Genomic DNA, 20,537 nt, shown 5'->3' with positions numbered 1-20,537 from the left:
GTCGGCAGGACTCGAACTCGGGTCGCATTGATGAGAAGCGGCGCATTAGCAGCGCACGCCACCAGTGCTTCCCAATCAGGTCATGTAAGATGTGATACCTTAATAACTGACCAGTCACTTGTGCAAAGGCCTTTAGTGACCATAATGATTCCGATATACTCAATTAAACATAAGTATTGTGGAACACTGGTTTGACCATGCGAAGGCATTATGAGCTAGAGGTTAATCTGTTATCATTGCCGAATTAGTCACAAGAACAAGGAAATGAAAAAGAACTGGATGGATGGATGGATGGATAACATCGCGGACCATCCATCTATCCATCATACCCTGAGGTTCACATGATCGATATCTACAGCATTAGATAATAGACTAGTTTATGACCGTAGCACAATCAGGCCTATATACCTACTCCACTTCAGGCTATAATTAGTTTAAACACCAAAACACACAATTATACTTTTGTTTTCGATAGTAATTGACTAGTAATGGTTGACTACATTGACGTCACTAGACTTTTGTTTCTTAGTCTTTCAAAGCATCCACTCTGAACAGTTTATTGTTCGACAGAATTAATACCGGATTTACAAAGCAAATAGCAATTTGAATATCAAAGTCTGTACAAATAAAACATAATTTGTTTGCAATTAAATTGCTGCCTTAGTTTGTTCGAGGGATTTGAAGTTTGATTATCTAAGAAAACGGAAACTCGTAACCCAGTGGTAAAAATAGTATTCTTGCACACTAAATGCAGAAGACATAATAAATAATGCTCTTGCAAAACTGCAAGTTCAACTTAAACCGACTTCAAACTGTGAAAGAGAGAAAACAAATCGTCGTAAACAACGATTGTTCTTGAATTCAAAAACAGGCACCCTGTAGATGTTAAAATACCAGAGGATTATTGTACCCATGTATCTTTTCATGTGCCAAGCAGGGTTTCTATTAACACATTTACCTAAAATACAAAGGCTTGCGAGTCTGCAGATCACCGAAGCAGATAATATAATAATTGGACAATGTTTGTGAGAATTTTGATACACTAAATGCTCTCCAATAATTGTGCACCTATATCACTTCTATACGAAGGTTGTAAAACTGCTCTTTTTTTAGATGGCACTCCTATTGAAACTGAACAAGCAGGCTTCATATCATTGGACGCCTGACACGTTTGTACAATACATACTTAATGAACAATGCGTAGCTCGTCATCAAATGCGTAAGGATTACTTTTTTAATGGCTAAATATTTTGAGAACATGTCAGCACAACGGATATCGTATAAGGGCTAGTTTGTTGGGTTGCCTAACTTCGCATAGGTTACTTGCATTGAATCATGAAAATTTGAAAACAACCAGTTCCATGTACCACAACTTTTAGATACGTCAGTACAGACAGCATGAGTCACTCTAATTATGCATCCTGCGAGATCGTGGCATGAGTTAAAGTCATTTATTCAGGCATCTCAACAGCATGATATCCTCTTTGTTATCTATGATTTTCTAGGCATTCACTGCAGGTTTTCAGATTTCCTGTGTCTTCTAGTTTCTTGCAAACTGGATAAGTAAGTTTTAAACGAGTCTCAATTTGTTTTGATCGAAGTCGCCTCCGCTTTGCGCTCCACTGTGAAGTTGATGCCATCATGTGACGTTTCAGTTCGCTGTACGGGACAAATCTCACTTCGGAAGAGTTGATTTTTCACATCTCTTGCCTTTAAAACTAAACGGTATTAAATTGCAAAAAATATTTATTTTTTTAAAACATTTATGTTTTGAGTCAGCTAAAAGTACGCATGCATCAGTAAAACAGGATTCAATAAACGCCATTTTTTGTCGATCTTTGAACTAAAACAGCTTACAGTAATTCACTTCCATTCTACAAAATTTATCATCATCCCTCTCAATTTGTGACTATTATGATGTAGGTACCTTGAAAGTTCTAGTTTTCTAAGAACGTCTTGGATGAATTTCGTAACACTGTTATCTAAAATCAACCAAGTTTTTAGTAAAAACGAGACAGGCTTGGGTTGTTAATGAGGACGAAAAACCTGACCGCAAGTTGAATAAACAACAAGAAAGCTTGTACTTGTGGTTATGTATTCTGTAGTGAAAGATGTTCTAACTTATCTGATTCCGAGCTATGCAATGTATATATCGATTGAGTCGGTTTTCTTCCACATAATGTTTTCACGAAGTGAATGAATGTCATCATCATACATGCTGAAGTCCAACGGGAAAAAACAAGTTTTTTCCCTTTCTTTTTCCGTCATTTCCTTCCCTCAAGAAAACGTCAAAGCTTTATCCGATTGTTTCTTCGTTGCTTTTTATATTTTTTCATCGGACTAGCTAGTCTGCCTTATTTATTTAAGGACACGAATCACATACAGTTTTTCCAATTAATTTTCGTTCCATCTAAACATTTTATAATGTTCCTTTTTAAAAGTAAACAAATAATTTTATCCCTCGTTTCCTACTCAATTAGTGTCCAAATTTTTTTCTTTGGCTATCCTTTATTTTCTGCCTGACAAGAAATTCTATCTAGTATCGAAACAGATGAAAGCCCACAAGGAATTTTTCTGTCCTTGGAGAGAGGTTTTCTCACGTATTTGACGTCTCATTGAAGTTTTGCGATATGTAGCTTTACAACTCCATACGGTTGCTAAGCATTATTCCCTTCAAATAAGTATTTTCTACGAGATTTGAATACATTATTCTAAATATTTATTGATTTTCATATTACATCATTCCTATTTCGGGTAAAATATATATAAGTTTTTGAGTTTAGATTACAAATTAAGGGCAAAAATTCTGTAAAAATCACAACCATATTTTAGCATTGGGAAAGTGCTATTTCCGCTGAGGACTGCCTTTCAATACAAAACTTGTGGCCTACCAACCAATAAATCGCTTCGATTATATGAATATAAATATAAGATTTTGCATTGAAAGACCAATATATAAATCAGTATGTTTTGTATATACAAATATATAGTATTTTGACAAGTTGTAATGTTTGTTACTCGAAAAAGTCTTGACTAAATCTCTATAAATACTTTTGTGGTAAAATTGTACATTAATAATTAATGTACAAACAGCTGATTTCCCTATACAATGTGATTTGTACAATTTTAGTGCATTCCTTTTGTCGAAATATCAGCGAACATACTCATGCGGTTTTTAGTGTTCCCATGTACTATCCCCATCTCACCTCTCGGAACTCGAGGGCAAGGCCGGGGTCTAAAGACCACCTCGCTATCGTAGGTACTCCGGGCCTTCAAGCTTGATGAACGAGCTGAATTTCTCAAGGGTATTCGAGGTGGAACCGGAGGCGGTTGTTCGCTCGTACACGAAGATCTGTGAGTCGACATACGTGGTGGTACTTGTGGCAAGTTTCGAGCAGTATAAGAACCCTGGTACGTGACGGACGTACTTGGGCGATCTCGTTCTACCGATACTTTTTCCGTCTCTCCAAAGGTGACGGTTCTTCTTCGGCTAGCATCTCTAAGATACGATGGTTTCTCTTGCCTTCTGTAGCGGTACATATCTTCTCTTGTACTGTCAATCCTATCCTGTACGTGTCTTGGACTTCGGTCCTCCGTATTCAGATCCCCATTGCGATTACCAGAGAACGACTGACTCTTTAGAATGGATGTGACGGGAGATCCATCTACCCTTCTTGCGCGGTTCGTCCCTCCTTCTAACCTTGATATATGTCGACTGCGTAAATTGGACGACAAACCACTAACACCGCTATCTTCACTGATCGTAGAATAAGCCGATGATTGATATCCCCGCAAACTGCCACCGCGACTATAGCGATAGCTGTATTTAGGATCGCTATTACTGTCCTGAGAAGAGCATGACTCATCGTAGACTCCAGAGTCTGTTGAAGCACTCGATAAAGAGTGCCGACATCCTGGGGTATTCCTGAATCCATCAGGACTATAACTCGATTCCAAATCATCCGATTCAAGAGAGCACTTCCTCTTGAAACTCTCCGTCAACATAGCCTGAGAAAGAAGCGCGCGAACTTGGTCTGACTTGGCCAAGTCGATTGCTTTCTCACCTCGTTCTGTTTTCGCGTTCACATTCGCACAAGCTGAAGTGACTAATAAACTAACAACACCAAGGTGACCTTCTTGTGAAGCCAAATGAAGCGCTGTACGGCCAAACTGATCAACACAACTCAAATCAGCTCCTCGTTCGAGTAGAAAGTTCACCATGTCAACATTTCCATTTTGTGCTGCATGTTGCAGAGCTGTAAGGCCATAATTATTCGTACTGTTTATTCGTAATCCCGGGCTGTACTTGAGAAGGAAACGTACTTTAGTCACATCTCCTTCAACTACGGCGTGATGAAACACCGCCGACATTTTAATATATATCACGGCAAAAAATAAATTCGTTTTTCTAGGAGAAAATGAAGCGAGTCACATCCTTCGGTAACGTGAATAAAGATCCCGAAGATTCACACGTAAATACAGTCACTTTCGGTGTTTATTCAGCGTCTTCTTCGTTTGGTTTGTGTTTTCTCGCCAATATTTTCCAATCTGAACACAAAACAGCAGTATTGTTCCCAAGAATTTCGAAATACGAGTTGTATCGCTAAAGAAAGATCAAAAAGACCATACAATGAAACACAAACCTCAATAGATTGAAGAAGAGTTCAATTCGTGGTTAGGTGACGAGTCCTTACAGAAACCCTAACAAAGACTGTCTTTCGCGGAGTTTCAAGTTCTCAGAGCACAAATGATTCCGATAAAATATCTTTCTCTATTCTCTTTACGCTAGACTTGGTATGAGAGTCACTCAGACAGAAAATCAATTCATTAAATTCGCTCTTCCACCACAAGAATATTCCAAGATATTCGGTGTCCTATGGCAGTTTCAGTTTTGATGATTGATTTACATGCAAACCTACTTAAGCGTGAGACACGTTAAAGCGCGATCTGATTGGCTGAGCCATAGCAGCTGGAGTGACTCTTTGTTTGCGTGATTATTGAGGAGGACGGGTGGTCTGTAGATCGTGTGACTAAAGCAAGCAACCTGTAGGGTTTTAATTCGCTAAAACAAAATAATTATGGCGTCTATGTCTGACATACATGTAATCCTACAATAAACAAGAAAGTGAGGTGGATTTTATTGCGTAAACATTGAGACAATGTATGGCAAACATGTTCAAAAACTAGCTCAACAACATACCGAAAAGCAATCATTGGCCAAATTTCACTGTCTGAAAAAAAATCATTTTTTACTCAAAAAGTACCAGTTTTTTCAAGACAAAGGGCTGACAAGTTCTGTCAATAGGTTGATGAGGTTTTTAAAAAATCCCTTTTTCTCAGTAGAAAGATGTTTTTAAATATGGCATGACAGTCATTTGACTTTTCTTTGAGTAGATTAACAGTACTGACTATTTTACGTGCCGATCCGTCATGTAGAGCAACCTTGCTGACCCTATAGATAGTAAAACAGTCTAAGAACTCAGGCTATGATCGTCATGTGGAGAATACTCTAACGTGAATAACGTAAATATAATCATACCAATCCCATTTTGTTCACGGAACGACGTACAGGTTTATAACAACCACATCAAGTATTGCTCACAAAACAACGACGATTCTTATGTTAAGTTTTTTCTTTCAACTGGATGCAATGATGGACCACATACCCACCGGGTATGACTGGATTATGTTACATGAAAAATACTAAGCTTGACTAAGGGAGAAACCGCGATTGGGGATGGTGAAAGGATCCCGAAACAACCCTCTGTAAGAAAGGGGAAATCATTTGAGTTCAACAAGGACACAAAACTATGGTACTGACTATGATCGGCTACTATAGGAAGAGGTAAAGCCCTTGCAGTCTGTACAATCACCTTCACCTCTTAAAACCCTGTCCCGACACATCAGTAAATCTATATTTCCTGATATGTCATTATAATTGGCATTAAATTTATTCAGTTCCAGCGAACAACAAAAGAAAGAAGAACTGCGATCGGGAACTTTCTATTCTAGTATTCGATTTCGTTATTTCCATTGTATTTGTTTCGTTTTGGTTAATGTGGTGAGGGTCAGAAGGAAGTCCTCTATTGAGTTTAGGATTTGAATGTTGAACAAAGGAAGGTGTTGATTGATGATGGTTTGAAAGCCGGACGCAGCTCTTGGCAGGTGTCCGTGATGAATATCGTAACACGAGCTCGCATCACTGACTTCCTAAAGTGACCACCTGCCCAATCAACAAGGCCTTCCCTTTGAACCGACCAACACCGAGTCGACTGCAAATGTAGCCTGCGTAGAAAAGGCTACTGCAAATGCAGCCTTCTATCAACGACCGTCACACTTTAAAATTTGAGACCATCTGGCTAACGGCAACCACCTCCCTTAACAAGAAAGATAAATCGACCAACACAAAAATTAATTACGTGACAGCAACCTCCGATTACAACCATCAGGCTCAATTTTGCGACCTTCTTGTAAACGGCGACCACCCTAAGCTCCGTAAAGCGAACAACTCACTATTTTTCACTAACAACAAAGTCGGCTACCTCCAAGTACTCACTATAGAAAACCCCTTTCAAAAGGAACATCTCACCGCTTATATTGAGTATACTATTTAATGAAAAGGCACTCTTACACTGTAATTGTAATAGTGTTTAATTAGTTACTCATCAAGAACAACTACTGCTAGAGCGATAGACGTTTGCACTTTACGTTGAAGTCAGTCGTAAAAAGCGAATAGACAAGTATTATTATGACAGCGTAATGATTAAATGGAAAATACTTGTTAGGGTCACTGTTTTAATATGTTTTTAAACATTAAAATAAACTGTTTGGCAGCTCGTAAGCGATCAAGTCGCCATTGTTTAACTCTCGGCTTTGTCATATTATTCACCTAAGAGCATAGGCTTTTTAAGCTCGGGGGGGGGGGGGGGGGGGTATTGTGTCAAGTTGGGATATGAAGAAACATCATCTCTAGCTGGTAAGCCTGTACCCGCATAGTATCATGATTTAACATCAGGCGAAGGTCCCGGCGAGATTTCCGCGGTCCCACTCGCTTTTCCGATCCTGGAAAGTACTAGTCTTCCGGCGGCCGAGTTTCATTCCCCCTCCCCCCTCCCCCTTTCTCCGTGCCCTCTAGATTCTATAATAAAGCAGCCAGTCTATTCTTCAGTAATTAAATGTCGATCTGATTAGACTCGCAATGCAATGTCACTTATGTTCTCTATACAACATAAAGAATGCCAGAGTAAGAGTACCCTTTGTAGTTCATGTGACCGCTGTTCACAATATTCTTGATTGACGTCCAGCAAGAGTCGCTGTTGTAGCAGTTTATAATATCGCCACCGCTACAGTGGGGAGTAGAAACAGTTACACAACCCCAAGAGACCCGACCAGGGTGAAGGCCCATTTGAGAGCGTCCTTGGTTGTTAGCAGAGAAATAACCATAGTAACCAGTATTGTCTTCTTTTTTTGGGTAGAGGTTGAACCAGTCGAGTCCAGGATAGTTGGTGTCGTAGCGATGTTTCCCGATCAAGTACTCACCGTAAGGGGTGGGACCCTTCGGGTCACTTTCATACCTGTCTGGGGCTCTTGCCACATCACAGGTGTGCACGGAATTGTCCCTGGTGACAAAAACAAATCCCACATTCATCGTGGTCTTACAATATAATGATCAAACCTTCAAAACACCTTCAATTTATCAAAACCCCGAAACAGCCTCATTCTGAGCTGATTAAAGTGCACGGTTAACTCACACATCGAATTCAGATTTATCGCTTTAGATTTTGTGGACGTACAGGAAAACCAGAAAAACCAGAAAAAACCCTTTATATCAAGGGAGCCCGGGGGGCCCAAAGTAAAATCGCTGAAAACCATACTCTGTTGCATATAAAATATTCGCTATACGGGTACGTGTGCCGCCAAAAAGGGTATGGTTTTCAGCGATTCTACTCTGGAACAGGGTATAGGAAATCACGCGCTCTCTCTCTTTCTCTGGAACAGGGTATATGAAATCACGCTCTTTTTCTCTGGAACAGGGTATATAAAATCAGGCTCTCTCCCTCTATCTGGAACACTATGGGAAATCACGCTCTCTCTCTATCTGGAACAGGGTTTCTATTTTTGTAAGTACCGGAACTGAGGGTTTTTTTAGGGGAGTACCCCCGGGCAAGGGAGAGACCTAACAAACTCTACTCTAACCTTACTCTATAAATGGAACCTGAAACCCCATAGGTGAGAGACGCCTTACATATACAGACTTATCGTAAGTTCTAAATCTAGAATTTGAACTCATAAGGTGACTTTCTTTCTCACACTCACTTAAATAAGAGAGCTATCGAGTGAATGCTTACTTGATGCATTTAACTTGCAGTGAAGATCGGTAAAAGTAACATACTGCAGCGCCTTTGTTTTGACTTGGTCCTCCAGATGGACTCTGGCTTTCTGGACAACACGATGGCACAGTTATCCTGGAATAGGGAGAAAAACAAATGATATGACATGACTGTCAAATCACAAGCAAGCAAGCCTCCATTTAAATCTCAAATTAGTCACAGACTGCATGTCACAATACAAGAAATTTAAGTCAGCAAACTCATGACTCCACACAATACCAGTGCGCCTTTTATACTGGGACGGAATGTACTGTTTTGGGGGAGGGAACCCAGGGGATTGATGTTTGCCCATGTCTGATCCCCATCCTGTTTAATTCCTCAATGATGCTAAAAATAGAATTTACAATTGGCGATTGTTTCAGGTGTACTTTGTACGCCAAACGCTGCAGTTGGGGATCGTAGTAGCACATTCCTCGGCTCGGTCGTCCTATCGTTACATGTTTGCCAACATGATTGCATGACTTACTGGGCTTTATTAGTTGTTCTACCTCCTCCTCCGCCTCCTCCTCCACGGCTGGGGAAGCAACTCAGTCCTCTGTCGGTTGCGATCAGCACCAGGAGACAAGATATGAGAACAACTTTCATTGACATGTTGAACAAGATTCACCTTTCAATGTCTGCAGATCAAAAAAACAAATGATATCAGTGACAATGCTCAGATAAAAACAACAACAAATATCGTATAAAACCCTGAAACAACCTCGACTGGGCCGATCTAAGTCAGGGCACAGCTAATTCACAGCTCCAATTGCAATCTAGCTAGTTGGGTTTTGCAGAGAAAAGAAAACCAGAGAAAATTCTGAAATCAAGGGAGCCGAGACCTAAGAACTCAACTGCCTAGTGTGCCGAGACAGGTAAGTGCAGTAATTATAATGGCACACCACATGGACTATCAGTGGGATGATGTTACTGCTATGACTAGCGAGTTGGGCCGGAAAGTTGCAGAGGGAAGAAAACCAGAGAACCCGGAGAAAACTCTGAAACAAGTGTGCCGAGACAGGCAAGTGCAGTAATGGTACACCGACTAGGATGATTTAAGCACCATTAACTCACATGGACTATCAGTGACTGACGATGTTACGGCTAATGTCATCTTATCTACCACTTACCACTCGTTTGCTTGGCTGTTTGAGCTCGTTATTAACAGTGAGGTCGTTGTGTGGTCATATTTATAGGGCACTGTCGATGATGACACTCCAATTTCTTCTCGAAGTATTTTCTTCCTCTCTTGCTAATAGGAAACGAGGATATGTTTACATTGCCATCGGAGGTGATCATTTGGTGCATGTATTCAATACACAGATTCTATTGATACTTCCGGAAGAGGAATCTAATCGTGCAGTACTGGTGAACAGAAATATAATACTGTACAAGAACATTAATATTAGCACTCTTGACTTTGAAATTTCATGCCAAGGTCATATTCTTACTTAGGTTATATTCTTATTTAACCACTCGCCACCCATGCCACCCACGTGGTTTACCGTTCGCTTCTCACCGCTGTGGTCTGGGTTCGAGTCCCGGCTCAGACTGAATCATTGAGTTTGTTTGATGTGTTGCTCTCTCTCTTGCCACGAGGGTTTTCTCCGGGATCTCCGGTTTCCTTCCTCCGTAAAAATCAACATGTGAGTTGAGTGTTGTACGTTATAAATATAGAATGTAGTGGTAGTGCGTGTGGTGATAAGTTTTAAGTTTTAAGAAGGGTCAGTGAAAGGAGGGGAGGCAAGGGGTACTTGGTATAAAGGTTCTAATAGCTGTGCCCCCTCTGGAAACTCAAAACCTGTCGTGAAAATTCATGCCTTGTTGAACACAGATCGATACAAAGTGGACCATACAAGGAATGTTATGCTGAAGTGAGAAAGAAGAACGTCCGCGTATATAGGAGGCTAGACCTCCCTGGTTATTTCTACATTTTAACATCCTTTCTTCAAAATTGATGGAGGTCTATAGTACTCTACGATCTGTGTTTTACCTCGTGTTTGTTTAGATTTTCATCTTTGATTCCTTCTGTAGTCGTGACAAGAAGCATGGACGGAAATTGTAACTCACTTCTCATGTTACTCGCATACCATACGTCGTTTAAAAGTGTGACTGGGTTCCCTGTGGTAGTACATTGAACACTCTCGGTGCATCTTGTCACGACCTACGAAAAAGTTGCAGCCTTGTGATTATAGTGTTACCAAAGTATATTTTCATTCTTAAATGGATATCGATATCAATTAAAAACCTTTAGAAAATCTAGATCTTTAATTTCGGGCCTGTATTTTGCACTTCTCTCCGTTGCATAGCAACTTCAAAATCTCTGCTCTGATTCATCCAGTAAGCAGTAAGGTGTGGAGCGGCTAGCCTCTAGTCGACACTCGAAGGATATTCAATTATTCCTATATAGTATGTCGAGACAATTCCATGAAATTCCATGAAATCAGATTCCCACCAGTCAAAATCATTACGCGTTTGGCGCAGTGCATGCGTGACGTCATGTTGTGCCGAACGGGCGTGCGGCTGTATAATGTATATCACATTCCTACCTGTTTGCAGCACTTACAACTGTACAAAATGTTTAACACAAATGCTATGAAAGAAGACACTATTTCACCTAACGCTTTAATATTGTATATCTTTTGATAGAATGGACACTTGACTTTTTAAGAAAATAAAAAGATTTGCAGTGTTTATAAATGGTAGTATCGTGGTGTGCGGGAATTGTCAGGGGGATTCTTTTCAAATTCCGATTCCGATATGCAAATTCATTCGGCTAGTAGTCGTGTCCTACGATAGCATATAATGAAACATCGTTTTAAATGACAATGAATTGGAAAGCATCCCAGCAAATTCACTTCGTGGAAGTGGTTAGGTTTAAGGGTAGGGTTGGGATAGGCATTGTATTATCATTTGGTGCCAAGTGTATCGGTTTCGAATCTTGCATGCCATTGAATTTATTTTTCTAAGTGAGGAGAATCAAAATCCTCGAAAAATCCCCCCAGGAGTCCCACTCGTGTGTTCGGAAACCTATGACGCACTTGGTTAACCCGTACACCACGATGCCACGATACTGAAGACTGTTATCAATATTAAACTTGGAACAACTTATTTTGAGGTCTCTTAGCGCGCGAACGTGCAGTTCCTTGACTGTCAAATGGCTTCCGTAATTACTGATTCCGTATTCACTGGTTTGGTGGCAAAGCCAGTCATGCAGCATATGGTAGCAAAGAAGACGAAAGTTTTGCCCGGATGTAATTTTTTTACAACTGATACCGTGTTTAACTGTGCGTGACATTGTACACCATTACAAAGTGTGCATGACGTCGTACAGTATTGGCGCAGACAGGAAACAAAAGAACCATCCAGAATAGTTTTGTTCTGCTGACGTGGATTTCCGGTAAACGTGCAGTTGTCAGCATATTCATAATAAAATCTCGTGTTGTGTTTTACCAAAACAGCGTTAGTTAACATGAATGAAAAATAAATACAGTCAATGACCAGCGGTTTCGAATAATTCATATGAACGCTAGATATATAAGACAAACACATAGTCTAGTCATGTACTCCTTCCTACTGAAAGGCAAGCAGGCAAGATACGGCTTTTGTTAACGATACTAGCAAGCCGATCATCACCACTGACGTCGAACTGCGAAAGAAGGAAGTTAATCGAAGTATACAGAGAGTAATCATCTATTTTGATGGAATACTCATGCATATTCAGTCAACCTCGACTGCAAAAACAACAAATTAGGATAGTTTTCAGTGAAAATTTCGGCTCAACCATGTAAGATGTCCAAGATATTCAAGTAAAACTTGTATAAGGGCATTGACCTTAACTTTTCTATATATTACACATTCAAGATCTATGCTTTCTGGTCTAGCTAGTTTGATACACTGATAACGGTTTATTTCGCAGAAGGCTCTTAGAATAATGAGAGATGGTTCGTTCATAATGAAGTGTAGGCACTGACAGTGGCCCGTCACTGACACAGTTTCTCTACATCATCAGTGGTTTTTTTACGTCCCTCCGATATTGGTTAGTCATGGTGAAGTGTGGAGAGATGGGGCCGCCATTTATCACTTAGAGCCGACACTTGAGTCATAACCATTATTTAAATATTTTTACGGGTATGACCATGATGAACATTTAATTAGATAAATCTATGTGTCCAATATTGCGCGAAAATAAACCATGAACCAAGCTCAATCTTCAAAAAAACAATATGGCTTCCGTTGATGAGAAGTTTCACTGAACGTCAAAGGTTTCGGGATTGTTTCCTGCCACGCATGCGCACGAAAAACAATAGAGACCAGCATTTCTTGGACTTCCGGTATGAGAGCGCATGCGTTCAAAGACTGGGAAAAATGTAAAAATATGTTCCCGATTTCTAATTTTTATTTTGATCGGAAGTAAACACAGAACTCTGTTTTAAAGAATGATTTTCATTGATCATATTTCACTTCCAGAAAATTTTGCAAGCGCCAAATAAATGGATTATGCCAAAACTCTCGTTCTTCGCCGCAGGCCAGAAGAAACGCAGGCTCTGGGTATAAGATTGAACTGACTAAATCAATAAAGAATGGAGCAATATATTGATTTTAAGAACGACAAAACAATAAATAATGTATTTAATGCTTTTTTATCAAGCTATTAAAATATCTAAATATCTAACATTTATTTCAAGCATTTTCTTCGAACACCAGCAATTAAAGAATTATATCAAACAATTGTTGTCGTTCGCGGGCTTCCTGTGGTGACAAACCACGCTCCCCTCCCCTACACATTTCTAGTCCTTTTTCGGACAAAACCAAGATGGCTGTTAGTTAGTGATGTTTTCACTCGATTTACTGTAAATTTGAGCAGTTTTGAGCCAGAAATTCGCCTATTTAGTGAAGAAAATTATATTCCAATTTCCAAATATGGTAAGTACATTCCTTATATGGTAAAAGAAACGTCTCGAGCGGAAGGACAACTTTTCTATGTGGAAAGTTTGATATGATATGACAGAAGCTAAATTCTCGTTCATCTCTTATATTTATCCATTGATATATCAAGTTATATTATATAGATATCGATGAAATACCAGGTTTTTGTCGAAAACTTGATATCTTTCACCAGTGGAAGATACCATATCTTTCACACGTGAAGATATCGCTGTTGACATAGTAACGTATTTTTCAACCAATCAAATTTAGCTTTCAAACTTGTCAAAGAATCGCCTTGCTATTTTAATAAAGAATTTTTAAGCTTTTGTTTTATTTAAGTTTCATCGATATCTATATAATAAACAGAACATTACATGCGAGCGTGGAGCTGCGCTCACTCGTGAGATATCAATTTGAACACTCGAAGATAAAATTCGTATCTCCGCGCTCCCATGTAATATCCTCTATTTACTAGATTAATATTTCCTAAGAATTAAATTGCGATAGCTAGGGAGCGTATTTCTGTCAATTGAAGGAATGATCACAATCTATTCGTAAGCAAGCTGCGGAGTTAATAATTGTAACATTCTCTACACCTCAAATTCTATAACGTTGTGCACCTGTACCCTTTTTCCATTTCTGCTCCCTGTTATTTTACCACACTGGCCCTCATTACCGGACATCAGAAGGAAAGATGTGCTGTGTTAAGCAGCCGTGCAATATCAAGACCGTGCGAGTATCGTATTATAGAATGCGAACTCGCTGGTGGTGGGCTTTCTGTTTTATCATTTTTCTTTTCCACTCCAAAACCAAGCGGAGAGTTCGACTCGTTCGGCGAGCTTGGTTGTTTATCGGAAATATACTTAGGTTTCTTCTTAAGCACAGTTTCATTCAGTCTTTTAATTTCCTCGCTTCTTCTGTGCAGTTGAGGTAAATAAAGTTTCGTGTAGGACTCCTTTGTATCCTGTTTCGATTTTCCTGTTAGATTTGGTGTGATGTCGATGTAAGGGAGAGAAGTCGAGAGTTTATTCATATTCTCGTTGTTCCGTGTCTCTTCCGTCATTGGACGTACCTTTTCGCTTTCCTTGGCTTCTTTAACGTCGACTAATTGCAAACTCGATCTTCTAAATTCAGGTAAACTCTTGCTTCGATAAAGTCGATTGCTCTCTCCATTTTGATACTCTCCAACATTATCTGACGAAGACTTACTTCTAGGTGTACTTTGTGGTTGTTGGTTCTCTATATCTTCTTTCTTCTCTTCTTGCCCAAACAGCATCGCATTTGCCTCCTTGTAGTATTCCATCGCTTGTCTTTCAAGATGGATGACAGCCTTAGCGCTCAAGCTATTCATCCTGGACTCATTGTTTCCTCGTCTCAGATACCTATGTATTGAGTTCCTCGGTTGTAACTTAGGAACAGCTTTAGTTGTGCGCATTTTATCTCCTTCATATTCCTGGCCGATAGTTACTTTAGGTAAACACAACCCTTCACGTGCTATAACATTGACTTGAATTTCGCCACCGTCGAAAGACTTTGTAGCACTACTTTTACCGACGCTCTTCTCATTCTTATTTTTGCTTTCTATTTTACAGTCTTCAGTGGTTGTATTTTTCTCTGGATCACTTCTCTCCTTGCTTTTTTCCTCCGAGATATTCGAATCGTTTCCATTGGCAACATCTTTCTCGTTTTCAACCACTATACTCTCAGTTAGCTCAGTTTTGTTTTTGTCGTCTTTGTTCTTGTCAGAGTTTTTCTTTGATTTCACTTTAGGAATGAACCGAACTTCCACAAGGCTGTTAAACCTCACTCTTTTCTCGTACGGTTGCTTGCTTGGTTCTTGAATCTTAACTCTCACTAACACGCTCTGAAGTTGACTCTGCACCTCGGAGGATGAGTCCTCGCTTCCTGAAGACACAGGAGAATCATTACTCGGTGGGCTCCAAGACATGTCTTCACTTCTCTTCTCTTCTGTCGCTTAGCTTGTGTGTGGACTCAGAGTAGAAAGCCAAGGATCGTTCGTTTGTCGTTGCGACCAAGAAATTTGTTAGCAGCGACGAGCTCTTTTAGTACAATATTTTCAGAAGTGTGAAGTTCAACTGCTAATGAAATTAGCACCCGAAAATTTAAAGTCAAACTACATGAATTATCAAACAGTTTGGAATAAGTTTAAATGGTTATAACTCTATTGTATGACGTGGGTTTGGCTTGACTCTAAATGCAAAGTCAATCCACATTGCCACCAAGTTGGAAGTATTTATGCATATAAGTTAAGTGTAATATCCAAAAAATACACTCAACTCACACTGCAATATCACCCCGTGATGAGGACTTCATATAACCACCAGTCCTTTCAGTTTGAATGAATTTCTTAAAACCATTTGTTCTTGACTTTGCAATATTGCCAATATTACTGGTTGCCCTCCTTCTCTTTAGGAGACAATGAACCAGAAACTCACCTAACAACTCAACACTTCATTCGCAAGAACCACGATCCAATATCACTAAGTATCTTTTGTGTTGCACTAATAATGTTGGCTCTCACTCACGATCGCCTGACCTTGGGTACTTCGTATAACTTTATGTGAATCTTTATTTCCCCTTAAATGGTTTCCACAAGTAAAAAGGCTCTTCCAGTGAAGGATTTCTTCTAGTTGGTCATGAATAGCAGACTTGCACTGTCTGTAAGACTGATTGTTGCGCAGTTTGCTGGAAATCGGATTTGCCAGCCTTGCTGCGCTCTCAACACGTTGCCCTGAAAAGCACAACGATAATGAATCCACTGGAGAGAAAATCTATTTCTTACTTTTATAGCATTTTATCGACAGTAGGACAGTTTATCGCAGAGCTCCGTTGTTCTACTAGTGCTTGACTTTGTAGCACTTTTGTTCTGTCATTTGACGCCATAATTAAGTTACTACGTCAATATTTTCATACAATTTGATTGTGTTTTTGTTTTGGTATTTTCCTGTCCAACACAACTGATGGATCAAGAAACAGGATGTTAAGATTATCATTCGCCTACACTTTCACGCAATTCTGTGTAGATCGTCCACTCAGATGAATTCATTCACCTTAGTGGTACTGTAGAAGCAAAAACTCGAGAATTGACGGATTTCAGAGGTTTAAGCGAGAAATCGTAAACTCAACTTGAACAGGACAAATTACTTTTTAAAGATTTTTCTTTCGGTGGTGGGGGCTGGTGTATCTGAAATTGGAACATCAAAGTCAGGCCTGTAAGAATATACAATTTCTCTAAAGACAACCCTTCTCGCAAAATCATCATGCAGACTCGTACCTTGAGTCTTCAATCCGCGTCAACTCATTAGAACTTCATCTTTTTCTTGAGTCCCTGATGAGTCTTGTACCAATAATGAGGCAACTATTCTTTGGCAATTTTTCTTTGCCAAATTTCTTTCGTTTTATTAACTTAAGTGCATCGACATGCATCTTTAATGTAATTCTTACGAACTTGCAAAATGTTAATGGCCATCAAGCAGGAAGCCATCTAATGCTGGAGTTAGTTAAACATACGAGTTAATAGCAGGTCGTTAAGCTTTTTAATATAAAAGACTAATGGGTTAAAGAATTTAGCCAATTGTCGTAGGTGTTGGAGCAGAACTCTATTCATATACATGGTCTTGATCTAATGAAGGCCTCAATTCGAAAAACCTCTGGTCTTGAAATTAAAGAAAAAATGCAAAAAGCACTTATATGGTTTCCAAAAGATTTTCGAGGACCAACTGGTACGAAGATACATCATGTCAATCAATTTTTCGCTCTTACGAATGGTCAAATGTGCTACGCAGCGTCTAAAAACACTTGGAATGCAGGCCATAGAGTAGTACGTTAGTCCAGCTGCGTCGATGTAAAATGAATATGTCTATTATAAAATATAGAAAAGAGCGCACAGCGCAACTACAGCGCTTAAAAAAACATTTTCAGTGTATTAGAATGTTCAACACTGAATGCTTCTATTCGCAAGAAAATTGATTAATGAAATGACTAAAAAAGTATAGCTTGCGTGGAGCCGATTTTTCTGCATGTCATTTTTAATATCAAATATTAACACTGAACACGAACTAGGCACTGTGAGAATTGGGGCCGCCATATTCTCAGTATTTGTATTAATTCAGGTCTTTTTCAGACTGAATTTTGCTTTGTTTCGCGTTAATTATAATAATAATAATGAAAAACCGATGATTTATTTATACACGATTTTTTTTACAGTACAACTGATGTGATCGTGTGTTAGTGATAAACAATTTATTACAAGATGAGATAAACACATATATGTATTTCAATATTCATAGGTGATTATAAGTAGGAGTGGTTTTTCCATAATCAAGATATTAATAACAAGTTTTCCTTAGTTATCATATCGGAACTATTGCACATTTAAGTATGAAATGTTCTTTTTAAGTTATAATTTGAAAGCTCTAATAATAATATTGCTCCATACTCGCCGAGTTTTGTCCTCGACCTTGTTTGGCACCTTAATTGGTACCTATAAATATGGCCTTTTTTCGTAGTCTGTTTTAGCTTTCTGTTCTACGTTCACTGACTTCTCCAAGGTGACATGAAAACTCCCATTTTTATTTATGGCGAGAAACAACTTCAGTGGTTTCCATTGTCGGTTGGCTTGTAATCTCTGCATGTTCTTATGGGGTCTTATTTGTTTCTCACTGCAGAAGTTAGAACACCTTAACAACATTAGCTAAAAGCTCTGAATTTTTTCTTTTGATTTTAATTCAGTACATTATATAAAGAATAGTCTTCTTGGAAGAATTTCAGCGGTTTCCATTGTATAGTTGGAATGTAATCTCTGCATGTTCTTGGGGTGTTATTCGTTTCTCGTTGCTGAAGTAAAGACACTGACCTTGTGAACGCTAGGTAAAAAGCTCTGAATTTTTCCTTTGAATTTTGCATTCAGAGCATTTCTAAAACGAGCAAGAATCTTGGCGTCGTGGTTTTTCTGCGTTTGTCTTGTCGGTTCTCCCAGCTTGCCGTCGTGTCAGTTTAGACCAGATTATCCACCACATCGTAAAAATACTCATTTTCAAATTCAAGAGTCTCTACGTTAATTCAGCAACTTCATTTTAACTTATTATTTTTCTTTTATAAAAAAAGAAAAAGAAAAAGAAAAAGAAAACGTATAACATTAAAACAAATGCAACAATTCGATCGGTTTTGTTAGTTACCAGAAACAGACCTTCACAAATGAAGGACAAGTCAAATTTTTTAAGTTCAGTTGTTCATGGAGCGTAGAGAATTCTCAAGAATTCATACTTCAGGATCAAGGTTGGATTAACCAAAATCCTTATTAATTAAAATCTACAGTATTCGAAAACATTTTGCAGGGCAACCTGTCACTTTCTCTCACATCTAATATGCAAAAGTATAATCGGCTTAAGAGGTTTTAACACTATAAAAAACGCGGTCTGGGCGTTCGATCATGGAGGTTTAACTAAGGACAGTGATGTGGTCGATATAAAGGTTGTAGCCCGCAGTGATCAATGAGAATTGGTCGCTATTCTGAGAGGTTTTGCTACGGCATGATACTGTTTGCTTGTAAAGGTTGCTCAACCATGAGATTTAGACGCTTATGGAGTTTATAAAGTATTTTTTATCAAAGATTTCTGATTCGTGAGATTTGGTCGTTCGTGGAGGTACTGAACTGTGGTCACCAGGAACCCTTGTGTTGACCAAGGTTTAACTACAGGATAATGGTCGTTTAGAAGAGGCTGATCAAACAAGCACTAATTAAATTTCTACCGCAAGGAATTAATAGCTAAAATTCTTTATTATCTATTTTCTTAAATTATAAATAAACATTCAGTATAAAATGCTATTTGGAATACTTCCCGGCATTTTCTGCCTACTTGTTAATCTATTTTCCGTCGAGTGGCCGCTTGAAAATGGCGACCAACCTTCCACATACCGTGAAAGTTCACTAAACTTTGCCGTTTCGCTTTCAGGCAAAACAAACAAACATTCTTCTTGGTATGTTATATTGTCTTGATCTTCACTTAGGATCGAGGAGTTAGTAGAAGAATTAGTATCAGAATATGATCGAGTTCTGAGAGACGAAAAGCCCAAATTGTCGCGACTTTGTTCGTGTAGTCTTGCTAATCCTGTTTCAAAGGATGGACGATTCCTAACAACAGCATTCTCGATGCTTTTTCTTAAATTTGAATTATAATTAATCCTGGGTAATACTATGTCATCTTGAGATAATTCTTTGTTATTTCGATGAGATAGCTTGAGTTTGACTTCCGGTGTTTCAGTTTTCTTTGAGTCCTTCTCAAGACTAGAAATTTTAGACCTTTCCCTTGTAGTTTTTGATATCTCAGTTGATAGTACAGAACTCTCAAGCTCCATTACCTGACTTGAAGGTGAAGCAAGCGTTTTTGTTGTACTAGTTTTAGTGTAAATGCTTTTTGTACTTCTCTTGACTTTTTTGCTTCTTTGTTTACTTTTGCCTCGCCGTTCAGCATCCACTGCTTTTGGTTTGCTAGTTGTGCGTGATTCTCTCTGGAGTTTTTCTTTGCCAGCAACTGTTTTCCTGCTTAACCTATCCCACTTGTTTGGAATAACAAATATTTCATCGTTCGAATTAAAGCGTACTTTTTTACCTGACGACAAGGAATCCGTATCGAAATCCTCCATAATCATCAGCACAAAGCTGAAAGCCCGACTGATGTCACTAGCGCTACTCAATTGTCTATCGGCTTTCATTAAAAAAACAGTCCTCTTTCATTAACTATTCGCTGCTGTCTTGTATAAATCCATAGACAAGCTAATCTTCGTTAGGTAAACAAAGTGAGTGACGTTTGATGAACTTTTAGAAAATTTGCCTGCCCAAATGAAAGACGACATGATCGTAAAGACATTAGTACTGAATACCAATGACCGGCTTTGTCTATCATATGGATTACTGGACTATTGTGACGTCTCTCCTGGTAACCCATTCTTTCTCTACAACTGACCATCAGATAATAAACACTAGAATTGACCATGCCATGATTATCAATAAGTCAGCCGAAAACGGTTTAATTAATTTCTACTTTATCAACCATTTTCTAAATTGATTTGGTTTTAGGACACAAATGATCATTACCAAAACACAGAGTACAGTTGTTTGAAGTGTTGCTGAAAAAGTACGCTGAAAACTATTTTTTTATTGCATTTAATGATATTTTTAACTGACAATAATTTCTTTTTTTCTCTCTCTATCTTTTG

General features: G+C 38.8%; 3 protein-coding genes across 3 annotated transcripts; all 3 read right to left on the bottom strand.

Moving 5' to 3' along the window:
- Positions 1 to 2,696: 2,696 nt before the first annotated feature.
- LOC116293734 (uncharacterized) lies at positions 2,697 to 4,900 on the bottom strand. The gene is made up of 2 exons (XM_031701195.2): positions 4,644 to 4,900; positions 2,697 to 4,548 (listed from the first exon to the last, which is right to left on the bottom strand). Exon 2 carries the CDS (start codon positions 4,369 to 4,371, stop codon positions 3,127 to 3,129), a length of 1,245 nt encoding a protein of 414 aa, XP_031557055.2. The 5' UTR covers positions 4,372 to 4,548; positions 4,644 to 4,900; the 3' UTR covers positions 2,697 to 3,126.
- A 1,733-nt stretch (positions 4,901 to 6,633) lies between these two features.
- LOC116309115 (uncharacterized) lies at positions 6,634 to 9,739 on the bottom strand. Its single transcript, XM_031719679.2, has 4 exons — positions 9,500 to 9,739; positions 8,857 to 9,007; positions 8,349 to 8,465; positions 6,634 to 7,619 (listed from the first exon to the last, which is right to left on the bottom strand). The coding sequence occupies exons 2-4, from the start codon at positions 8,979 to 8,981 to the stop codon at positions 7,220 to 7,222; spliced, it is 642 nt and encodes a 213-aa protein (XP_031575539.2). The 5' UTR covers positions 8,982 to 9,007; positions 9,500 to 9,739; the 3' UTR covers positions 6,634 to 7,219.
- A 9,340-nt stretch (positions 9,740 to 19,079) lies between these two features.
- On the bottom strand, positions 19,080 to 20,280 carry LOC116309109 (uncharacterized). The gene has a single exon (XM_031719673.2). The coding sequence runs from the start codon at positions 20,031 to 20,033 to the stop codon at positions 19,131 to 19,133; it is 903 nt and encodes a 300-aa protein (XP_031575533.2). The 5' UTR covers positions 20,034 to 20,280; the 3' UTR covers positions 19,080 to 19,130.
- Positions 20,281 to 20,537: the final 257 nt, after the last annotated feature.

This window comes from Actinia tenebrosa, unplaced genomic scaffold (genome assembly GCF_029948245.1).
Source record: "Actinia tenebrosa isolate PJP-AT-01 unplaced genomic scaffold, QUT_ActTen_1.0 PGA_scaffold14__42_contigs__length_11649687, whole genome shotgun sequence".
Taxonomy (NCBI): Eukaryota; Metazoa; Cnidaria; class Anthozoa; order Actiniaria; family Actiniidae; genus Actinia; species Actinia tenebrosa.
The sequence above is the reverse complement of the archived record's forward strand: the minus strand, read 5'-3'. Positions and strand labels throughout refer to the sequence as shown.